The 22,405-nt window shown below is 45.7% G+C and overlaps 1 protein-coding gene across 5 annotated transcripts in view; it reads right to left on the reverse strand.

The window, feature by feature from the left end:
* Nucleotides 1-22,405, reverse strand: part of SPRED2 (sprouty related EVH1 domain containing 2) — a 123,190-nt gene that overhangs the window by 20,979 nt on the left and 79,806 nt on the right. For all 5 annotated transcript variants that reach the window (XM_036435536.2, XM_045580828.1, XM_036435533.2 and 2 more), the window contains 3 exons: nucleotides 10,145-10,322; nucleotides 3,150-3,318; nucleotides 447-511 (listed from right to left, as the gene is read on the reverse strand). In XM_036435536.2, coding sequence (XP_036291429.1) covers nucleotides 447-511; nucleotides 3,150-3,318; nucleotides 10,145-10,322 — 412 coding nt within the window. The remainder of the gene's footprint in view (nucleotides 1-446; nucleotides 512-3,149; nucleotides 3,319-10,144; nucleotides 10,323-22,405) is intronic.

The raw sequence follows: 22,405 nt of genomic DNA on the forward strand, positions 1-22,405 counted from the left end.
GTTTAATTACTCATCAGCGAGGCCACTCCTGGCATTCCCGTCGGGGCCAGGGAATGTGTTCGACTCTGAGCAGGGTGGCCAGCTGTCCTGGTGTGCCTGGGATTAAGGCGTTTTGTAGGACCAGGGACTTTTGATGCTAAGACTAGGACCGTCCTGGGAAAACCAGACGGTTGTGCATCATAAATCTGAGGGAAGACTGTGCGAGAACCCGGGACAGGGCCGGGAGAGCTGACACTGTCAGGTCATGGTGTGATGTTACCACGGCACCGCGAATCACAAAGGCTAAACCCAGCCCAGGGAAAACGGTGACAAGCCAGAGATCCCCACGACGGCATCTCTCCTGACACAGCACGTGCCAGATTGCAAAGTGTCTCTCATGCCCTTGACCAGAACCTCTCCCGCGTCCTCACCACTAACCTGGAGAGCAAGGGACACGGAGAACTTACCGTAAAAACGTCGTCATCACCAAGCTCAGCTTCATTGTGGATTGTGGAGGAAGATGTGGTTGAGCCTAAGATGACAAAAAAAAATTGTAATAAAAAAAATGTTTTCAAGGAGGTTAAGTCTAGTCCAATCATTTAAAAGGTAGGTTTTAATAAAACCACATCTCGTTCCTTTCCTATGTAGCTCACTAGCAGAGGTTACCTGGGGATTAATGCTTTTAATTTATTCTTCAATTGACCCTTGCCAGGATGCCCCCTAAATGAACTTGGCTGACTGTTGTTCCCAATTAACCCCTTGAACTTCTGCACTGGCCACTGGAGAACAAGCACACAGAGAAGCTATAAGGAGGAGGGGTGGGGAGAGCCTGCCCACTACTCTGCAGTACAAGGTCAAGACCAGCCTCTGTCAGCGATAAGCTCCCCCTCCTCCCAGGTCCCAACAGGGTACAGCAGGAAAAGCACAGATGGAAAACTGCCAGGTTAGACCCATCTCCCTGTCAACTGGACTTAGCTTTCTGGTCTTTTCATCTACCAAAGAGGGGGCTTGACTCAACAGCTGAATTTCAGGGGTTCTGAAATTCAGGCAGTGTTCCCCAAAACCCAGACTGTGGGAGCCACCTTCTAAGCTGACACCAGGACAAGATTGTTCTCTCTTACAATACCAGGGCATTGGTGAGTTTTCTGTTTCTGCAGGCCAACATTTAGGCTCAGGTCAGAAAACCAGGTTTATTCCACCATGAAATGAGGGTTCTGTTTATTTCTCTTTTCATCTCTTCATTCTGGTATGCAAACCAGTAGGAATTCCCTTCTTTCCCCCATTAGTAGTACTCAGTAAATGTGTAAATCAACAAGTGACAGGTAATGGCCAAAAGGAAAAATATTTAAATTTGCATAAGTGATAGACCAAGAGCAATTTATTTTTGACCTTCTCCTTTTCTTGGTTAAATCTTTAAAAATATGCATTTAGCCGAGACCGGTTTGGCTCAATGGATAGAGCGTCGGCTTGGGGACTGAAAGGTCCAGGGTTCGATTCTGGTCAAGGGCATGTACCTTGGTTGCGGGCATATCCCCAGTAGGGGGTGTGCAAGAGGCAGCTGATCGATGTCTATCTCTCATCGATGTTTCTAACTCTCTATCTCTCTCCCTTCCTCTCTGTACAAAATCAATAAAATATATTTTAAAAAAATAAAATAAAAATATGCATTTAGAAAATATTTTGCTACTATTGATATATAAAACAGAAATGTAAAAGAATAGCTCAGAAAGGGAAGAGAGCCTGACTGGCGTGGCCCAGTGATTGTCAACCTATGAACCAGGAGGTCATGGTTCGATCTCCATTGTGGGGCATGCAGACGGCAGCCTATCAATGATCCTCTCTTATCATTGATGTTTCTAGCTCTCTTCCCTCTCCCTTCCTCTCTGAAACCAAAAAAAATATATTAAAAAGAAAGGGAAGAGAAATATTTAAATCTTCAACAAGGAATCCCTGGAGGAAAAATAAGTCCCATAATAGCCTCTGCACAATTCCTATTGATCTTTCAGGGTTTTTCCTCTACTAAATTATACTAATCAATATTTAAGGCAAGTTTGATAGCAAACAGCTGGGTAGAGAAGACATAGAAAAAAAATGACACGTGCTCAATTTTGTTTATAAATTCAATAATTAAGTATAGGGGCATACTGAAAACTGCTATCAGTAATACAGGTGCTATTTTCTCTCTATACACTTAAAAAGATATTTTTGACAACATTTAATATTTGTTACTTGGGTAAGACCTATGATGTAAATCCCAGTTTTCATTGGCTATCACATGGTTGTAGTGAACAGATTCATGTTCCAGCTATAATTATCTTACTATTGATGTTAAGCAGTTTTCCACTGAAGATTTGCTTTTCTCTTCCCACAAATCCATAATGAAGAAAAGGACTTCTGAACACTTTTATTTCTTAAACAGATGAAACACATTTTCTTTTATGATTTATTTTTATTTAGTTTTTATAATTAATTCTGAGGTTGGCCTTTGCTTGATATTTCTTTATTCTTGGTTTTTGGCATCACTGACCCTCTCCTTTGAGAATGGAATGGGTTAAAGTGGAGAATTCATGTGTTGGCATCTGCAGACTCTAGAAAAGCCCAGGAGAACGGATGGCCTAAGTGCCTTCCAGGCCAGGATCAAATGTAACACAATGTCTACTAATCACTCACCACAGAGTAAGGCCTAAGCCAATCCAGGGCTTCGGGAGTCACAGATCCCTTTCCTGTTCGGTGGCAGCTGCACACCTGGGCTCTGATTGCAAGAGGGCAGGGGGTGGGCCTGGAGCTTTGGGCTCATTTGAATCTATTCCCCATTTCTGAGCCGTGACCAATAGACCAAAGCCATTTCAATTGCCAGGGAGAGTTGCACTCCATCAAAAATTCCTTCACATGGGAGTCTAGAACTTGTCTTTTCAGAGCAAAATCTAAAATCTAAAACCCAATTGGAACCACTTCTTACCCATCCCCCCCCCCCCCCCCACACCCCTCTGATCTCTCCCTTCGTAATTGTTTTCCTTGGATGTTCCTAAAGTTTCGGCTCCTACTGACTGACCTGGCCACCAACCCTCCTTCTAATAAGCCACAGATATATGATGGTGGATAACAGGCATGGAAAATAACTCAGAACATTAACACAGTCCCACTAAGAACGCAGTGACAAAACTCAATACCTTCTATAAGGTCTTCAATTGCTTTCCTCACTCCCCTGTCAAAGGCTCGCGCATCGGCAGGACTTTGGAAAGTAAGTCCAAACTTCCTATTGTCGACCTTCCAGTGATGAAAGGTGGGGTTGGCTTTGGTGTAGACCAAGTCCTTCCTGACATAGCATTCCAACACCACCTGAAGGATTGAAACACACAAGCTGGTTAGTGTGTGAAACAGGCATGCTGGTGTTCGGTTACGAAACTCTAAGTGGGAACTGTCAGTCTTTGGTGGCAACCAATGAGAACCCTCCTCTCCTGCCCTCAGGTATCTGTGAGTCTCTCCACTGGAAAGGCCTTTGCTTGCCTCTGTGGACCATCCATCCACTCTTTGCTGACCTGTCATCCTATCCCACAGCCCCCTTGCATTGGGTGATCCCACTGTACTGTGGTACTCCTTAACCACTCTTCATCTCATTCCTCTTCCTCACTCCCCGATTGGGGGGTGGGGCACTAGGCTGAGGTCCAGGTCTTGGGGCTTTGCTGTGCTCCAGGTGGCTGATTCTATGTATTAGTGGCTCTCAACTTTCCCTCCTCTATCCTAGTGAGTGCTTCCCAGGGACTTCAAATCCAACATGTCGAAAACTAACAATCTGCTCTGGAATTTCTGCCACTGGTTTCCCCTTCCGACTCCCCCACATTTAGCAATGCCAATCCCTCCTTGTTCACTCTCTTTGGTTTAAAATCTCCAGGGTTATCTTTGCCTCTTCTACTTCCCCTACCCCCTGTATTATTAATCACCAAGTGCGTTTCATTTTTCCTTTAATATCTTTCATATAAATTGATTTAAGTTGCTGCTACCCTGATCTGGGTCTCCATGAACCTTTTATCTGCATTATTAGAACAACCTCCAGGTTCCTAGCCATTTAACTTCAGAACTGCCTTTAACTAAGCTATAACTTTGCATAGAGTGTCTCAGACCCTTGGTCTTTTTCTCTCTAAAATGGAAATAACACTAATATTATCAGCGTGAACATATATAGCATAAAAGCATCATTGCAATCAAGTGAATGGAAATTCCCTTCTTTTTTCACACAAAAATTTTTTTTTCTAAAAATCAACAATATTTATTCCTATGTACACCAAAATAATTTTGCCAAGTGTTATTAACAGCTTTGATTTTGTTCTGGGGAAGCTCTTCATTTAACCAAATGAAATCCTATTAAGAGAAGGGAAAGAGTAAAGGCCTGCCTAAATAAGTATAAATTCAAATTAGAGAATATTCTTAAATGAGTGTAGGTTTCAAGGCTACATCTAAGCAGACTAAGACATTAAGTGCTGCCTACTACATGTTCCTAAACTTATAAACAGATGAGAACAGTCAAATCGGTATATCCAGTAGCAGTCCCAAGCAGTTAACTACTTTATTACATTGTATTAAAAGAAGACAACAGTCCTTTCACACAGTTCTATTTATGATTAAGATGCTTATTATGGCCATTTCCCCCTAAGAATAGTGTGATGGTTAAATGTCAGCCCAGCCCCATTCCTAATTGGGGAAATCCAAATAACCAAAGCTTTAACTAACAAATGTTATCTATTTTAGAATTTAATAGTCTCAATTCAAAGTCTCAAAATAAATGTTTTGTAAAAACAAAGACTTCCAGTTTCTCCATATTTTTAGGGTGAAAAAATTAAGTCTTTGGTTGACATTTTTCCAAGTTTAAGATTATTACAACAGTACATTTACTTACAGAAGTTAAAAAAAAAAAAGACATCATTACATATCTAAGTTTAATGACAAAAATGAAAAAGTTCAGATGCTTTCGTCTTACCAACAGGTATAATTCCTCTAATGAAATCTAGGCATTAACTTAAAACTTAAACTGGCCAGCGTGGCTCAGCGAGCGCTGATCTATGAACCAGGAAGTCATGGCTCGATTCCTGGTTAGGGCACATGCCTGGGCTGCAGGCTGGATCCCACTGAAGGACGTGCAGGAGGGCAGCTGATTCATGATTCTCTCATTGATGCTTCTACCTCTCTCTCCCTCTCCTTTCCTCTCTGAAATCAATAAAACTATCTAGAAAGAAAAATATTAAAAATTATTAAATGCCACTGGGGCTGCAGGAGATGAAGAAAGCCTGGCTCTGCACAAATGCACTTGGGGAAGGAGAGAGGATGTGTAACAGCCTTTTCTCTTCTGCTGCACAGGGAAGAAGGACAGCTGTCTCAAGTGCAATTAACTGCTTCAGTTGTGAGTTGAACCGCCTGCTTTTTTCATGGATTTCCTTGAAAGAACCACTGACAGACAAGCTACGGTTACTCAAACGTGTGTCTTTGGCAGATCTTTTCTTAACTATGAACGCCTGTCACTTCCAGGAAAACAAGTGGAGTTATTTGTTGCCGCTAATAAAATTTGAACTTTCAAGCGAAAGCATTGTGGACAGCTCCCCAACACTTCAAGGCTTTCCAAATGAGATGAGTGGTGACACTGTGATTTTTGGATACTGTTGGGTTAAATGTAGCAACATTGGGAAGATCTGCTTAAATCATTCTTTTCCAAATGCCCAAGGCATGGTGTTACAAAACCAAGAGGGAGTAAAAGATGTCATCAATGTGAAAGATAAACCCAGTGAATTTTAATGTAAGAGTGTGAAAAATTCATTGATATGGCCTCAGAGTCCACATTCATAAAACTCTGCAAGCCACGTTTTGGTGTGGTATCAAAAAAGTGTATTTATAATAATCTGAAAAGGTTATTAAAGTACTCCCTTTTTCCAACTTCTAACCTGTGTGTGGCTAAATTTTCTTCAAAACAACGTATTGCAAGAGACTGAGAAAGCAGGAGTAGACACCAGAATCCCGCTAGTTCCCATGAAGCCTGATAGTAAAGAGATCTATCATCTATCTGCAAGAACAAAACACTACCCTTCTCCTAGTTTTTATTCTGGAAAACAGTTATACAGTTAGTTCTCTTAAAGAATGCCACCCAGGCTAAAAACCTATTACTTAAGATGAAAAATTTTTCAGTTTGAATTTCTAAAATGGTTAAGTATCAGTAGCTCTACCTCACAGCGACAAAAGCTTTTCGGGGTCAGCGCCAAGGGAGCCTGAGACCAAAAATGCTCGAGGACTGTGGTTGTCCGCAAAGCTTTGCAGGCGAGCCTATTTTACAGGACAGGGCTCCGGTGTACAGCGGCCGGGCACAAAGGTGTGTACGTTTAAAACCGATCGGTATCCTGCCACGCTGCCTTCCAGAGCTCTGCCAGCCGCACTCCCACCAGACGGGAGCGCTCTGGGCCTGCCCGGGCAGCGGGTGGAATGGCCGTCCTTTGAGGTCTCGGGGTTCCTTTTCGTACGGTGGTTCTCCCAGGATCCGTTTCAGGAGGAAACGCCTCTAATCCATCTCAAATAGGACTGAACTCGGACATGTTACACGTAACATATCATTGCTCAGGAAAACTTGATGGTCTCCAACTTACAAACAAATGGTCCCAGGAACACCTTGTGAACGGACGTCTGGAGCCCAGACATTCCTCAGGAACGGCGGCAGCTGAGCTCACAGGCCTCCGCATGCAATTCAGCAACAACGAAAACCAGGGTTTTCAATGTTAGAACTGCACTGTGCAACTGACAACATGGCTTCTGTCAGAAAAAGCACTTCCTGTCCTAGCTGGACTACTGGGGACTCTGATACATCATCCACTCTATTCCAAAAAACTATCTCCACTCTTTCCTCGAAATCCCACCATTTAGGAGTGGGAGGGCGGGATAGGGGGAGAGCGGTTCTTCAGCAGCCCACCCTCTGCAGGGTTTCCCCAGGGACTCAGACTCTCCAGTGGGTGGGAGTGCTGCGTATGGAAGCCAAAAGAAGAGTCACCATGTCTCTGAGGGAGGAGGGTGGTGGTGGTGGTGGTGGTGGTGGTGGCGGTGGTAGTGTGTGTGTGTGTGTGTGTGTGTGTGTGTGTGTGTGGCGGTGGTTGTGTGTGTGTGTGTGTGTGTGTGTGTGTGTGTGTGTGTGTGTTGTGGGACAGGGCAGAGGGCGGGAGTCAAGTACCACCGAGTATAGAAGTCCAGAATCTCCTGGAGTGTGACACAGGTAAGATGAGGGATGCAAAGATGGAGCAGCATAATTGGGTGTGTGATTTAAACACCAGTGGATATAAAAGTCCGGAAGAGTGGAGTCAGGAAGGGGACGGAGGGACGGAGGAACATGACTGGGGAGAGGGTGAGGCACACCATCCTTCCACAACGGAAGCTGGCCCGCCGGCAGGACTGCCCTGTTGCTGGGCGAAGTCAGTAAGGAGGGACCAGGTTCCCAGCGCCGTCTCTGCTAGGGCTGTGTGCCCGGACAGAGGAAACGGGTCACTTCTTAGAGCATCGCATTCCCTCACTACCACGTGGACATAACAGTACCGGCCCCTCCAGCACGCTGCAGGGACTTAACTGAGGTTCTTTACGTAAGGGCCCTGAACAAAACCGCACAGGTTTATCATGTATGTCAGGGGTAAGATACAAGTTCATACATGTATGTTTAAAATGAAGTCGTTGGATGAGACCAGCTAAAGGCCATTTTAGGTTGACATATTCTATGACAAACTACAGAAATACCAGGAAAAAAAAACACATCTAAAATAATAACCATTCGGGTAAGATAATCTGTTAACACAAAGGTAGCAACAATAAAGGGTAAAAGGGGGGAAAACTTTTCTTTCAAAAATTTTGTAGAAAAAGAACACCAACTAAAACAAAAAGGCAACAATGTGGTGGATGAAGATTAATATCCTTATTATAAAGAGGGCATATATATATATATATATATATATATATATATATATATACACACACACACACACATATATATACACGAAGGAGAAAAGGTCCCAATAAATCAAATATCATTAACACATAACTTAACTGCCCCTGTTTAACAAACAGAAAAAGATCTGATCTCATCAGATACCAGTGGTGATCTGTCAAACTGGCGAAGATGGGAAGTATCTGATCCTTGTTGTGTTAAAGGATATTCTCATAATGGCCGAGGATCTTCGCACAATAATCAAAAGTCATAAAAATGTGACCCTTAAATTATTCCAAGAAAGTAAAAAAAATTGTGGAAAATGCAGGTAGGTGTCTACAAATGCAGATAGATAATACTCGGGGAGGGAGCAAAGGGGAAAAACCTTAATATTTGCCACTAAGGAGAATTGTCAAATAAACAAAAAGAATCAGCCTGATAACAGCAACCCGGAGAGTTCTTACAATGTTAGGGCAAAACCAGTGGCATACAAAGCTGTTGCTGAGTCCGGGTTCTGGCTATGTAAAAGTAAAAATATGTGTGAGGAGAAAAAAAAACGACATCGGAGCTAAATAAAGGTGGTTGTGCTCATGTGACTTTGGCTCAGCTCTGAGGTCAGAGTGACAGACGAGCAAATGCTGGCTCCAGACTCCGAGATGAGTCACCAAGAACAAGGAGTCTCTCTGAATCTTAATTTCCTCAGGTTTGATGCTCAGGCTGCTCCAAGGACACGATGATACCACCTCCCTGAAGGGCGAGCACAGGCCCGACGCTGCGGAAAGGGCAGTTATTTTATATTCACAGTGTGGTTATACGGCCTTTATTGTGAATATCTCACAAATAAGACTGTTTCATTATTTGACGATCATGTAGGGAGTTGCTTAAAAAGACACAATTTCCATTCATTTCATTTTTAGAGATGAATCAAGTGTGAAAACAGCATTTCTGTTAATCCATATGTAATATTTACAGATTGTTCTGTCTTATCTATTTCATAACTTTTAAAAACAGTAAGTGTTCGCAAAATATTGTATTTGTACACTTAGCACCTTGTCAACTCCACAGACACCACATGTCAGGGGTAATACTGACATGTCCTGCAGTGTCCCTGTGTTCTCTCTGTGGAGATCCTGTACCATCCATCTGGCACTTTCTGAATCATCTGATGGCTTTGGAGCATATACTCCATGATTAAGTACAGACAGGAGCAGTATTCTTCCAGGTTCACACCACCAATTACAAATAGCTTTAGCCTGGCTGGTGTGGCTCAGTGGTTGCACGTCGACCTATGAACCAGGAGGTCACAGTTTGATTCCCGGTCAGGGTGCATGTCCATGTTGTGGGGTTGATCCCCAGTGTGGTGCTTGCAGGAGGCAGCCAATCAATGATTCTCTCTCATCCTTGATGTTTCTATCTTTTTCTCCCCCTCACTTCCTCTTTGAAATCAATAAAAAATTTTTTTAATAGCTTTAGACATTCTATTTCCCTTCATATCATAGATTCCTTCATAATATAGAATTGGGCATCCACGTTCCTGCATCCAACTGAATGGATGAGTCATGCGCCCGCCCCTGTGAGGTCATGGTTACGCTCCAAAGGTGTCTATTTTTAAGCATGTAGAATTATTATGGAAGTGTGATACCCCTTTTTGTTCCTTTCTTTCTCCAAATGTGTTTTATTCCTTACCTTTATGGACTTAAAGCTACAGTATCTTTTAGCACAACATTTATTTAGAAGTAACCAACTATCAGGTGGCACCTTTTCTTTCCACCTTTTCACCAACCAACCAAACCTTGATGGCACGCTCCGTTAAAAAAAAAACAACAAAAAAAAACCCTACACTTTAAGAAAGTCTGACTTCACAGCTCACTACAACCCGATTCATAATAAAGAACCCCCTTCTGTGTTGAGTATCGTGTCACGGTGACAGAAAGACAGCCTCGTTAATCAAAGATGCCAACAAGACGGCCGGCCATACGGCCTCTGAGCATCCGAGGTACACGGGGCGTTTCAAAAGGGACTTGGCTGGAAAGCCAGGGCTACGTGTTGTTTGTTTTTTTTTTTGCAACGTGGCACCAGCTCCGGATTTATAACTCTGGAAGCTTTCCTAAGAGGCCGAAGTCAGAGGAAGAAGGGAAGCACTATCCTGGGGGAAGAGGGCTGCGAGTTAAGGTCAAGACGTCAGCCGCGGCCGGTGTCACCCCCGCGCCCCCCGTCTGCCATTACCAGTTTGTCTTTCTGCCGTTCACCATGGATGAGAAAGCCGCTTCGTCCATTGCCTTCGGGGTGCATGACCTTACAGACCCCCACGCGACTGATCCCGCCTCCTTCCTGTGGGAACCATCCCCCGCTGGAGTCATCTCTGGTCATAACCACAGCCTTGACGCGCACAATATAGCTGTCACTAAAACGACAACAAGAAGAACGGGGCATGACAGTGGTCTGGCAGTTGCAGGACACGTTTCACAAACCAAGACGCCAGCGTGTGCTGGGCTCCTCGACGGGAAACCTGGGCCTGGCAGCAACCTGCAAAGGCGGCCCATCTCAACTTTTAGAGAAAAACCAAGACTTGAATTAAACTCAATATAAAGGCACATTAAAAGAAAACAAAAACAAAAAAAGATACCCAGAAACTAAAAATTATTTGTGAGTTTTTCAAGAGGTCTGTCCAATTTCTGCGTGGTAAAAATAATTAATAATAATAAAACAAATGAACTGGCCCGGCTGGTGTGGCTCAGTGGCTGAGTGTCCACCAAGGAACCAAGAGACTGGGGTTCAATTCCAGGTCAGGGCACACCTCTAGGTTTCAGGCTCGATCCCAAGAAGGAGGCAGCCAGTCGATGATTCTCATCATGGATGTTTCTGTCTCTCTCTCTCCCTCGACCTTCTTCTCGCTCTTAAAAAGAAAAAAGAAAAATCAATAAAAACATTAAAAGATAAAACCCCACACAAATGAGGTGATCTCTATATAGTTTGGTATCATATATTAGGAAAGACAAATCTATTAACTTAAAAGGATATTATGGTTTCAACCATTAAAACGTAAGTTTATAATGCCAAGGTTTAACGTTTTATAAAACCAGTAATCCTCTGATTTAGCGTAACACCAGAAGAACCCATTTCCAAATCGCAAATTCACTCTACAAGCACAGGTAGACAGGAAATATTTCAACGTAAGTGCCCTTTACACGTGTGAGACCTCTTGATTCTGTTTCTCCGGCCTAACCTTCAGTTCCACGTTAAGTCCTTTTGCGCGGCTGCCAAACATTCTCTTTCTTCTCCAGAGCCCAACTCTAGCTTCTTTTCATCCTTCCGTCACTTTGTGGGCAAATTTATTTGCATTTTCAGCGAGGCCATTAAGTCTCACTTGCTGCTTTCTTTCTTTGGAAAAAACTCATTTTTTTTTTACTCATTCAAACCTATATTCCCATCTTCTGTATGCCAGGGGCCGTGCCAGATTCCAGGGACACAGAGATGTGGAGTAACATGGAACCCCTAGGCCGGCGCTGAGCCTGGCCACGCAGTCTGCGAGCCGCTGGAGGACCATGTGGACAGCCCCCCTGCCCCACGTCCCCGATCACTTACTCACCCCCAAAGACAGAACCACCTACACTCCCTGGTTCCCTAGAACCCTGACCATCTGCTGCCACCCAGCTCCCTTCCCACGGTGCCCATCAGACTCAGGGTCTGACGCCCCACCCCTTACCTTCCAATCCCTTCCTCGGGCCTTTTATTTTATCTTTTAAAATATATTTTATTGATTTTTTACAGAGAGGAAGGGAGAGAGATAGAGAGCTAGAAACGTCGATGAGAGAGAAGCATCGACCAGCTGCCTCTTGCACACCCCCCACTGGGGATGTGCCCGCAACCAATGTACATGCCCTTGACCGGAATCGAACCTGGGACCTTTCAGTCCGCAGACCGACGCTCTATCAGTGAGCCAAACCGGCTTCGGTCCTTCCTCGGGCCTTGTATTGGTGGTAAAACATAAAGTAAAATTTTCCCATGGCATTAAATTAAGCACATTCACACTGTTCTGCAACCACCCCCATCACCCACCTCCAGAACTTCCTTCATCTCCCCAGACTAAAAATCCAATCTCACGGAGCACGAGCTCCCCGTCCTCCCTCCTCCCCAGCCCCTGGCGACCACCGCTCTGCCTCTGCCTCGGTGCCTCTGTAAGACCCTTCCACTGTCTGAACCCAAATGCCCAGTGCTCGGGGCGGAGCCTCTGGGGCACACCCACCCCGGGCTGCTTCCTCACCGCTGGTGCAGGCCCTCTCCCGGCTCCTCTGACGCTCCCGAGTCTGACCATGCCCCCCGCTGCCCCTCTTCAACCTTCCATAGGCCTCAGGGCACCTCCCGGCATTCCCTGAAGACACGCACTGCCCCTCCATCCTCCCGCCATGATCCCTGTCTTGATTCTAATTTCATTCCTCACCCCAAGGATCCCACCAATTTCTGGGCCTCTCGGTTTCTGGAACTCTTCCTGCTCCTGTGACCTGGTCTTCCTCCCACCCATGCCCAGTCACAGCCTTAACCTTAAGCAATAGCTGTTCAACGTGAATGACCTCGATCTAACCATCCTGCTCTCCAGCCACCACCTCCCAAATTTGCAAGCTCACTCCCTCAACTTCATAACTGCCCCCACTGGGGCCACAATCTAGTGTTATGACCATGGATCTCGATTCCAATAATCTCAGGCTGTTGTTGTGCCTTGTGATTAAGCCCCTATCCCAGTGGTCGGCAAACTCATTAGTCAACAGAGCGGCAAACTGTTGCCCGAGAGCTGCAGTTTGCAGACCACTGGTCTATCATGACAGTCTTTTGCACAAAACCTTAACACATTTGTTCTCTCCTCATTGTAACTGCCTGGTGAAACCCTCCCCCACCCCTCAGGGGAAATGACACCATCTACTCTCGCCTGCTCCCACCCAGGCTGCTGACTATGGTTAGAGGGAAGCCCCCTCTCTGTTTAACGTACAGGTCTAATGTGAAAGTCATACCACTAACCTCCATGGGTCCTGAGGTGCCACCCGGCAATCCTGCTACACCCCCCAAGTCCGTCCCCCAAAGTCACTCCATCATCTTCCTGTCGGATGATGGATGAGCTTGCTTTAATTTCATTGAGAAAATAGACACGATCGGGAAAGACCCTGCACCTGTGCCCACCAGCACGGCTACGACTCTGGACCAGTCCTCTCTGCCTCTCCTTTGATAACTGGCTAAACCGTCCAGGGTCCAAGCCAGGTCAACAGCTGCAGCATCAGTACCGTCTATGTGCCAACAGCGGCCAAACTCATGTTTCTATTCAGACCTCATCTCTGAGCGTCAGAACAGTAACACCAACTGCCCGTGATTTCTCTCGTCAACAGCTTGAACACGCGATTCCCAACACCCTCCTATCCAGGAGGGTCTCCCTGGACACGTATCCAGAACCCACATGTGACCACCTCCCTCAACTCCGCCCGGATCCCAGCTGTCCCCACCTCTCCGACGACTGCAGGAGCCCCCTCACTGGCCTCCTTTCTTCCACAAACGCCCAACTTTCTAAGAAAATAGACAGGTGATTCAGAGCGACTCAGACCAACCCTCCAATATTTCTTTATATTACTTGAAGTAAACAGAAAAAAAATCTAGCCCGCATCTTACTACGCTCCTCCTTGCTCATTCCGCATTAGCCCCACTGTCCTCCCCATGAAGCACATTCCTACCTCAGGGCCTTTGCACATGCTTGTAACCCCATTTCACTCCCCCCACACACACACACATAAATGAGGCTCATTCCCAAGGCTAATTGCATCACTGAAGACGTCTCTGTCCGCTTTATGTACAGCACCGTGCACTCCTCTTAAATCTTCTCACCCTGCTTTGTCTTCCTCGTGGCTGCTAAGTGGACCCCTGCCCCTTTTGTTCATTGCTACATCCCCAGAGCCTAGAATGGTGTCTCACATGTAGTAGGTGGTACAGTGACTGGGTTAAATATACAATATTTATCAACTTATTTAAAAAAAAAAAAAAGTTGTAGCTAACAGAATCCCTGAGAAAACATCAAGTGTTCAGTACCCTTTTGCTTATGAGTCATAATAAGTTAATTAGCATCGGGTAAAAAAATTCCTTTTCAGTACACAGGAAAACTGGCCCCGACTGGTTTGGCTCAGTGGAATGGAGCATCGGCCTGCCGCCTGAAGAGTCCTGGGTTAGATTCCGGTCAAGCTCACCTGGCTGGGTTGTGGGCTCCGTCCCCAGTGTGGGGCGTGCAGGAGGCAGCTGATCAATGATTCTCACCCATCATAGGTGTTTCTATCTCTCTTTCCTCCCTTCCTCTCTGAAATCGATAAAAATGTATTTAAAAATAAACAAATAGGAAAACTGAATTTTAAAAAGATCACATGGTTTCCATCATTAATCTATTTTAGGATCCAAGATGCATATTCCTTTAGATCATAGAGATTGGAACATTTTATAACATTTGTTTGGACTAGTTGCATACAAACATCTTGAGAATATCTTCTTTTTCCTCCAACACCCCATCTTTTCTAGAAAGAGGCAGGGGTCCCTGGCTGTGTGAAAGCTGTGGTATGTATGAAACCCAGCTTTTCAGATCTCCAGTGCGTGCACGGTGGGTTCATCAGGAAAGGCCAAGGCGAGTAACTGGAACTCCACACACCTCTTACCGAGACACGCTTTTGCTGCTTCGTTCAGTGTTGCAGCAGTGTGTCCCAGTCTCCTTTTGAGTGAATTAAGTATGAAAGAGGAAGTCTGTATTCCTTACGCTAGTGTCACAGACTCATTTCCAAAGAGTATTCATTTATGAGAGATTTTAAAAAATGCCCCAGCCAAAGCCGGTTTGGCTCAGTGGATAGAGCGTCGGCCTGCGGACTGAGGGGTCCCGGGTTCGATTCCGGTCAAGGGCATGTACCTTGGTTGCGGGCACATCCTCAGTGGGGGGCGTGCAGGAGGCAGCTGATCGATGTTTCTCTCTCATCGATGTTTCTAGCTCTCTCTCTCTCTCTCTCCCTTCCTCTCTGTAAAAAAAATCAATAAAACATATTGAAGAAAAAAAAAATGCCCCAACCCTTGGCATCCAGACCACAGGGGCTCATGTTGGCCTTTGCTTTTGGATCTGCATCCTCCTCCTTCCTGCCTTGATTCATCTCACGCCCTTTCCTGAGGGCAGGCGTCTTCTCTGTGAGGGGCTGCGTGTGATGGGGCCTGGGGGACAGGAGGCCACCCCTCCCCCCACTCCAGTCTTCTCTGGTAACGTCTCCCACAGCCAGCACTAACCGAGGCATCTGGCTGTTGGAAACGAGGCGGGGGATAAAGGGTTGCACCGAAAGCTGCGAAGGCCGTCTGGGTAATCCAGCTGCATGGCTGCGCGCCAGCTGCTTCCTGGCTGCGGGGTATTTATGTTCCTCAGGCATCCCACCCCACCCAGGACAGACACGACAATGAACTCTACTACCGAGAGGAACCGGGGAGGAAAGCTCCCTTCCCACCTTCCTCCCTCCTCTCTCTGGAAAGAATGAAACAACATGTGTAGACCAGATGTGGGGGTGGCTGCGGGGAGGAGGGGCGCAGGAAGGGCAAAGGTGGGTTAGCGTTCTAACGTGCACAAGGAAAAGGCTGCTGGAGCGCCTCGGAGACGTTACAAAATTATTCTTGTCAAAAAACAACAGCAACAAAAAATGCTCCTGAAAGTTTCAACTGCTCAACTAGCGAAACTGATTGAGGACCTGGTGATGTTCCAGACGACGTGGGTCCAGACACCAGCTGCAGGGAGCCCTACTGCCTGAATTTGAGCTAAACCGCCCCACAGAACCAACATCATTACAAATGGTGTTGACTCCCGCCATCTAAACAATACCATATTCTTAAAAAAAAAAAAAAAAAAAAATGTTTTCATTGATTTTTTTTTACAGAGAGGGAGGGAGAGGGATAGAGAGTTAAAAACATTGATGAGAGAGAAACATCGACCAGCTGCCTCCTGCACACCCCCTTCCTGAGATGTGTCCGCAACCAATGTACATGCCCTTGAGCAGAACTGAACCTGGAACCTTGCAGTCCGTAGACCGACACTCTATCAGTCACTGAGCCAAACCGGTTTCGGCCATAAGACCATATTCTTTAGATCAGTGGTTCCCAACCTTTTTTTGGGCCGTGCCCCACCAAGGGATCTCTAAAATCCCGATGCCCTCCCCGTGACATATACTTCTTATTATCCCAAAAGGGAACTCCTGTTCACATGGAGGAAGCCTAAAAGACCATTAACTTGGTCTAAACAAACTTCCAAAGAACATGGCATCCATGAAAGAAAAATAAAAGAATGAAAGGACAGTTGAGGTATCGAGGGAGAAATCACTAAGAAATTGTTAAATAATAATACTAATATGAAGTGATATGAAAGAATGGCAAGTAAATTTTCAAAACATCTTAGAGAGAACTGACATGCATAAATATGTCACAACATATATTTATACTAGAGGCCCAGTGCAAAAAATTTGTGCATAGACAGGGTCCCTAGTGGCTGATGGCCTCCCTTCCCCTGCCAGCCTGGGCCTTCCTTCGTTCCGCGCCGCCCCCTGGTGGTCAGCACACATCATAGCAAGCGATCGAACTCCCGGTTGGTTGAACTCCCAAGGGGGACACATTGCATATTAGGCTTTTATATATATAGATACTGTATATGAGGCCTCTAGAACCATAAGAGATGCAAAAAATTCCGGTAATAACTCATTCTCGAATTGTCCCCCTTAAAAAATCAAATTGCACCCTCCCCCCATGGGACATGTGCCCCACATTGGGAACCACTGCTTTAGATGCATTTTGAATAAAATTGATTCTTACAAATTGGACTGGAGATCTGCCATTTAAATGTGGTTTCTTTAAGAAAAAAAGTTTTGTGTTGCCATGTGTGACTTTATTTGTAAAAACAGGACTTGTTCTGTGATCGCTCAACGTACAGAAGAGAGAGGTGCTATCCAAAGGCAGAAAGAACAATTTCAGAGCTAGATATTTTTGGGGGTGGGGGAAGTGCTGACTCTACAGTGGCAAGGCAAGGTTTGGATCTCAGCCCTTAATGCTCTAAGTTCTCCCTAGATTAAAAGCAGGCCCTGTACGGGCCACATTACAGAAGTAAACAAAGGAATTGTAGGAAACGGTGCTGAGGCAACTGTCTGTAAATAATATTGAAAGCCAGACAGGTCAGCAGTGCCTTGACCTCATAGCCGAAGGAGCCTCTTTCTGAGCTTCAGTTTTCCTATTAAGAGAGAGAGAGAGACAGAGAGACAGAGAGAGAGAGAGAGAGAGAGAGAGAGAGAGAGAGAGAGAGAGAGAAATGGATCTATCCTGCTGGGAAGTGCAGAGGGTGAAAAGCAGTGATAGAGGTCAAGTGTCTGATGCAGAGAAGGTGTAGCCATCGTGATTATTTTTGCTGGAAGGCTGACTTTGATGATTAAACAGGCCCCGGCCACTGACTGCCTTTTTCAGCTGCCAGAGCGGCAGGGAGGCTGCCAGGCCTGTGACAACAGGAGAAAATCCAAAACGGACCTGGGGCAATTATCAGTGCAAGTCAGACCCCTAAGGGCCAAGCTGCAGCCGGATCTCAGCGCACCCGTAGAGAAGAACCATGCCGTCGGCCATCTGTGAGCAGTCCTCTGGCCTTCCTCTCCCCAGCTCAGGGATGGAGACCAGAACTCTTAATCCCCCATTCATACCTCCCAGACCCCTCCTCAGCCAGCCCTACCTCATCACAGGGCATCTTCATCTCCACGTTACGCTAAACGTTAATTTCCTCCCAGCCCTCTTTTCCACCCTTCCCCACTGCACCACACCTTGAGGATTAGCTAAGATCCACGCTCCCTCTTTACCCCAGCTGCCCACTGAGCCACGAGAACCCCAAGTCCACCAGGCGCGCAGTTTATCGTACTCACACCCTGACTACCCCATCTTCCTGTACCTGTAGCTTTCTAAAGGCTCTTTGATTTCATGAAATCATATATCCTATATAATAAAATCCTAACATGCAAACCAACTGAACAGTGGAACACCTGTTGCTATGACGTGCTCTGACCACCAGGGGGCGCTCAGTGCAGGAGCTTCCCCCTGGTGGTCAGCCAGAAGCCAGGCTCACAGCTGGCGAGTGCAGTGGTGGTGGTGGGAGCCTCTCCTACTTTTGCTGCAGGTGGGCAGTAAGAAGCGAGGGGTCCCAGAGCTTTCGTGTGTTTTATCGTCATAATTTAGCTAATTTAAAATGGTTAATGAGTTCCTAGGAACGGGACCCCAGTAGATAACACTAGAGGCCCAATGCATGGAATTCCCCCGGCTGCTGGCACCGGCTTCCCTCCGGCCCTGGCTTCGTCCGGAAGGACGTCAGGCCTAATTAGCATAGTGCGCTTTTATTGGTATAGATTAGGGGTGTCGAACTCAATCAGAGAAGGGGCCAAAATCTAAAATCCAGCCTAAATCGCGGGCCGAATGGTTTACTGAACAGTCATAGACTGTCATTGTGATGGAAACGCAGCGGAGTGCAGTGATGACAGCGCGGTGTGGGCCACATTGCAAGGCCTGGTGGGACGGATTTGGCCCGCGGGCCTTGTGTTTGACACATGTGGTATAGATGGTACCCAAAAGGTGGTGGTGGTGGTGGCTGTTTGCCTTGCAATGGCTAGGGCTGCAAGCTTCCTCCAGGAATCAATCAGGCTGCAAGTCAGGGGCCCTGCTGATACTGTAGGAGCCCCAGAGGGGGGTATGAATAGGTTTCTTTATTTATGTACTGGGCTCAGAACCTGTGGAAATGTCTTAGGAATCCCCACTTCAGCATTGCACCATAAGCCAGTACATTCTGTAGCACTGCAGGGTCACTAGAGCCTTCGGGGTCCAAATTCTACCCTCACCCAGAGGCGGAAGCAGGGAGCATGCCCATTCTCATCCTCGCACGCCTCGCTTAATTCCCACATCTTTGTTGTGGATGCTACCTAGCTACACTGGGGCATATAAATAGCCCTCCTCACCCCCACGCACTGTCTAGGGCACAGAGAAAGAGCTGCTCCCTCCATGATTGTGAAAGGCACTGCGACACGACTGGTGTTTGGAATAGGCACGATTATGAAACGTGATGATTTATAAATCATTCTTTAGAACCAAGCCCAGCCCGTGAACGTTCTTCAGACGTGGCCTCTGGCTATTTTTATTTTCCTACTGAAATTTTAATACAAGAATACTCTGTTAGAATAATGACTGCTAACTCCTGTTTTCATAAGCTAGGGATTCTATGATTCTAAATAAAAAGTCCAGACCCTAACCCGCAGGGCTGATTCAGCACAATATGCGCCTCTAATAGTTTTCTTTCAATTACAACGCACTGTCAACAGACACGTTTTCTAAGCTCCCAGGTGCTCCCTTACCCTCCCAGGCCACAGGCGCCAGAGGGCGAGTGGACTGAGTATTCCGGCACATCCTCTCTCACTGGGGCCAGGTGGCCGCCCTGTACGTGTCTTTGGGAACAGATGCTACGTGGGGCTGTCCCAAGTGGAGGGTACGGGGCAGTGTGCTGCTCACCACTCAGGTCCCCCTTTCTCTGCTGCTGAGCCCTGCTACCCGAAAGGGCCAGAGAAAGGAAATGAAGCGAAGACACACAGGAATGAAGACTGAGAGTGGAAGTGAAACTTGTAAGCTTTTTCTTTATATATATATATATATATATATATATATATATATATTGATTTCCAAGAGGAAGGGAGATAGACAGAAACTTCCATGATGAGAATCACACAGGAAATGGCGCAGCTGGCTTTTACTTCTATGGTTCTCAATCCTTTTCTCTTTTTTGCATACCTCTTTATAAAAATCTTTTGGTTTGATTTACTTATTATGTCCGACGTCTGAAGGACGAAGCTATGGTTTAAAACAGCAACCATGCTTTTCCTACCGACATTTAAACGCAGCACTTACATTCAGAAACCACAAGAATACTAAATATATAATACCCACGATGACAGATCACTTACAGCTGGGGCAGAAGGAAGAGAAAGGCATTAGATAAAGGCATTAGGGCTGTTCTGCTAATGGACAACCCCAAACCATAACGCGGTGTAGTATCAGACCCGGACAAGGAATCATCCGCCGAAGTAAATCTTAGCTTCAGGACCTGAATGTGAGAAGTTGGGTCTAGGTGAGGTTTTGTTTTAATGGCTCGTTGGCAGCTGACCCGTGTCAGTATGACTTTCCTGAGCAAGAGCCTCTTTTTTTTTTTTTTTTTTTTTAACCATTTATTTTATTTTTAAAATATATTTTATTGATTTTTTACAGAGAGGAAGAGAGAGAGAGAGAGAGAGAGAGAGAGAGAGAGAGAGAGAGAGAGAGAGAGAGAGAGAGAGGGAGAGAGATGGAAACATCAATGAAAGAGAAGCATCGATTAGCTGCCTCTCGCACACCTCCTACTGGGGAAGTGCCCGCAACCAAGGTACATGTCCTTGATCGGAATTGAACATGGGACCGACCTTTCAGGCTGCAGGCCAATGCTCTATCCACTGAGCCAAACCGGCTAGGGCTGAGCAAGGACCTCCTGAGGTGAGTAATGTACCGGCTGGGAGGAGAAGGCGCCGCTGAGGTCGCGCCTGGGGTGCTGGGGCAGGACAGGCGGGGGTGCATGCAGGGGATGCACGATCAATCAGTGAAGAACAAGCATTTTTTTCCTTGAAGTTTGAAAACCATTCGCTCTGATTTCTATTAACAGCAGAAATCCTAACTCGCCCAGCCCGAGGTTCCTGGTCGCACACCCCTTGAGTCCTCGGTGGGTTTCCTGCTCGGCCACTGGGGACCTCTGCAGCCTCATGGAGCAGCTACCTGTACAGTGGGTAAGTTCTTCAATAGTAGGCTGTGGTACACGTTTTAAATTATTTTTTAGTTTAAAACACTGGATCTAGGAAATTAAACTAGCTCATACTGTCCTCCAACAACAGAAAAAGTAAATATAATACAATTGTAAAATAACCCCCCCCCCAAAAAAAATTTACAATTCCACAAACTCAACAAAGTTAAAAACATTTTTTTTGGGGGGGGGCGGGGGGAAAGATTACTTTTAAAAAAACTCAACCGCAAACGATTCTCTGCATTAAAACATGAGTTTGATCATTGTGTTATACACAAATTCTCTAAATGTTCACATGGGAATCTTACGAACAGCTAAAACAGTTTAGGAAATAATGGAAAGGTTTTACTACAACACTTCATGAACACTCAAGGCATTCATAGGAGACTTCTGAGTTTTGTCCAAAATCATCCAAACACAGACAACCTGAACATGAGCAAACTATTAAAAAAAAAAAAAATTATTCAAACCAAAACAGAATAAATCTACTTCTTAAAGATTAAGATGGTTCTTGCTAAAACCGGTTTGGCTCAGTGGATAGAGCGTTGGCCTATGGACTGAAGGGTCCCGGGTTCGATTCCGTTCAAGGGCATGTACCTTGGTTGCGGGCACATCCCCGGTGGGGAGTGTGCAGGAGGCAGCTGATTGATGATTCTCTCTCATCAATGTTTCTAGCTCTCTATCCCTCTCTCTTCCTCTCTGTAAAAAAATCAGTAATATATATATATGTGTGTGTGTGTGTGTGTGTGTGTGTGTGTGTGTGTGTATACAGAGAGAGAGAGAGAGAGAGAGAGAGAGAGAGAGAGAGAGAGAGAGAGAGAAAGATGGTTCTGCCCTGAAGGGTGACAGCATGGTGTGAAGTGGGGACCGGGAGTCTGGGAGGGTAGAGGCCCAAGCCTGAAACCCAGGTTTACAATTTTGCCTTTATTGTCTGCCGCTCTGCTTTGCCCACAGTTCAGTGGAGTTCATAATCAGGATCAAAGGATTACCAACTTACAAAAAATAACTCATCCCTGGAGAGCGAGCCCTGTCTTCTCCTCCCACTTTTTACTTTGAGAGCATGCTTCCCTGTTTTTACACACCCTTCCAAAGATTTTACATTTACAACCACATTTAAACACCCAATTGTTTAAATTACTGAGCAAAATGAACTCTCACCACATTAAAAGTATACATGTAATAGAAAAATGGATGCTTCCACACATACATACCAAGGGGGTTGGATTAAAGTTAACAATCTCTAACTTGGGTCTCTAAATCGCTGCCCTTGAATGCTGGGCCTGGCTTTCTCAGAATCTCTTCTTTTCTCATTGAATCGGAGAAAACAGAGGAAGAGCTTCCTTATGCACCCACACGCTGAAACGCTGAGGAGAAGCATACTGATGTTTGTCACTTACTGTGCGATGCGTAAAAAGTGACAAGGTGGCTTGGATGGAGAGAGGGATAGAGAGCGGGGTAAGTCCTGTAGATTAAGCATTAATAGCAAAATGCTGGCAGCAGACAGGAGCTGGTGAGGGTTGACTGTGCACCCCTTTGGGCAAAATGTTTTGTTGAAAAACAAAAACAAAAGACTTTTTTCTATAGTGCAACACTCTAAAGGAAGATGAACAGTAAAC

The sequence above is a fragment of the Pipistrellus kuhlii genome, unplaced genomic scaffold (assembly GCF_014108245.1).
Source record: "Pipistrellus kuhlii isolate mPipKuh1 unplaced genomic scaffold, mPipKuh1.p scaffold_m20_p_13, whole genome shotgun sequence".
In the NCBI taxonomy this organism is placed as follows: Eukaryota; Metazoa; Chordata; class Mammalia; order Chiroptera; family Vespertilionidae; genus Pipistrellus; species Pipistrellus kuhlii.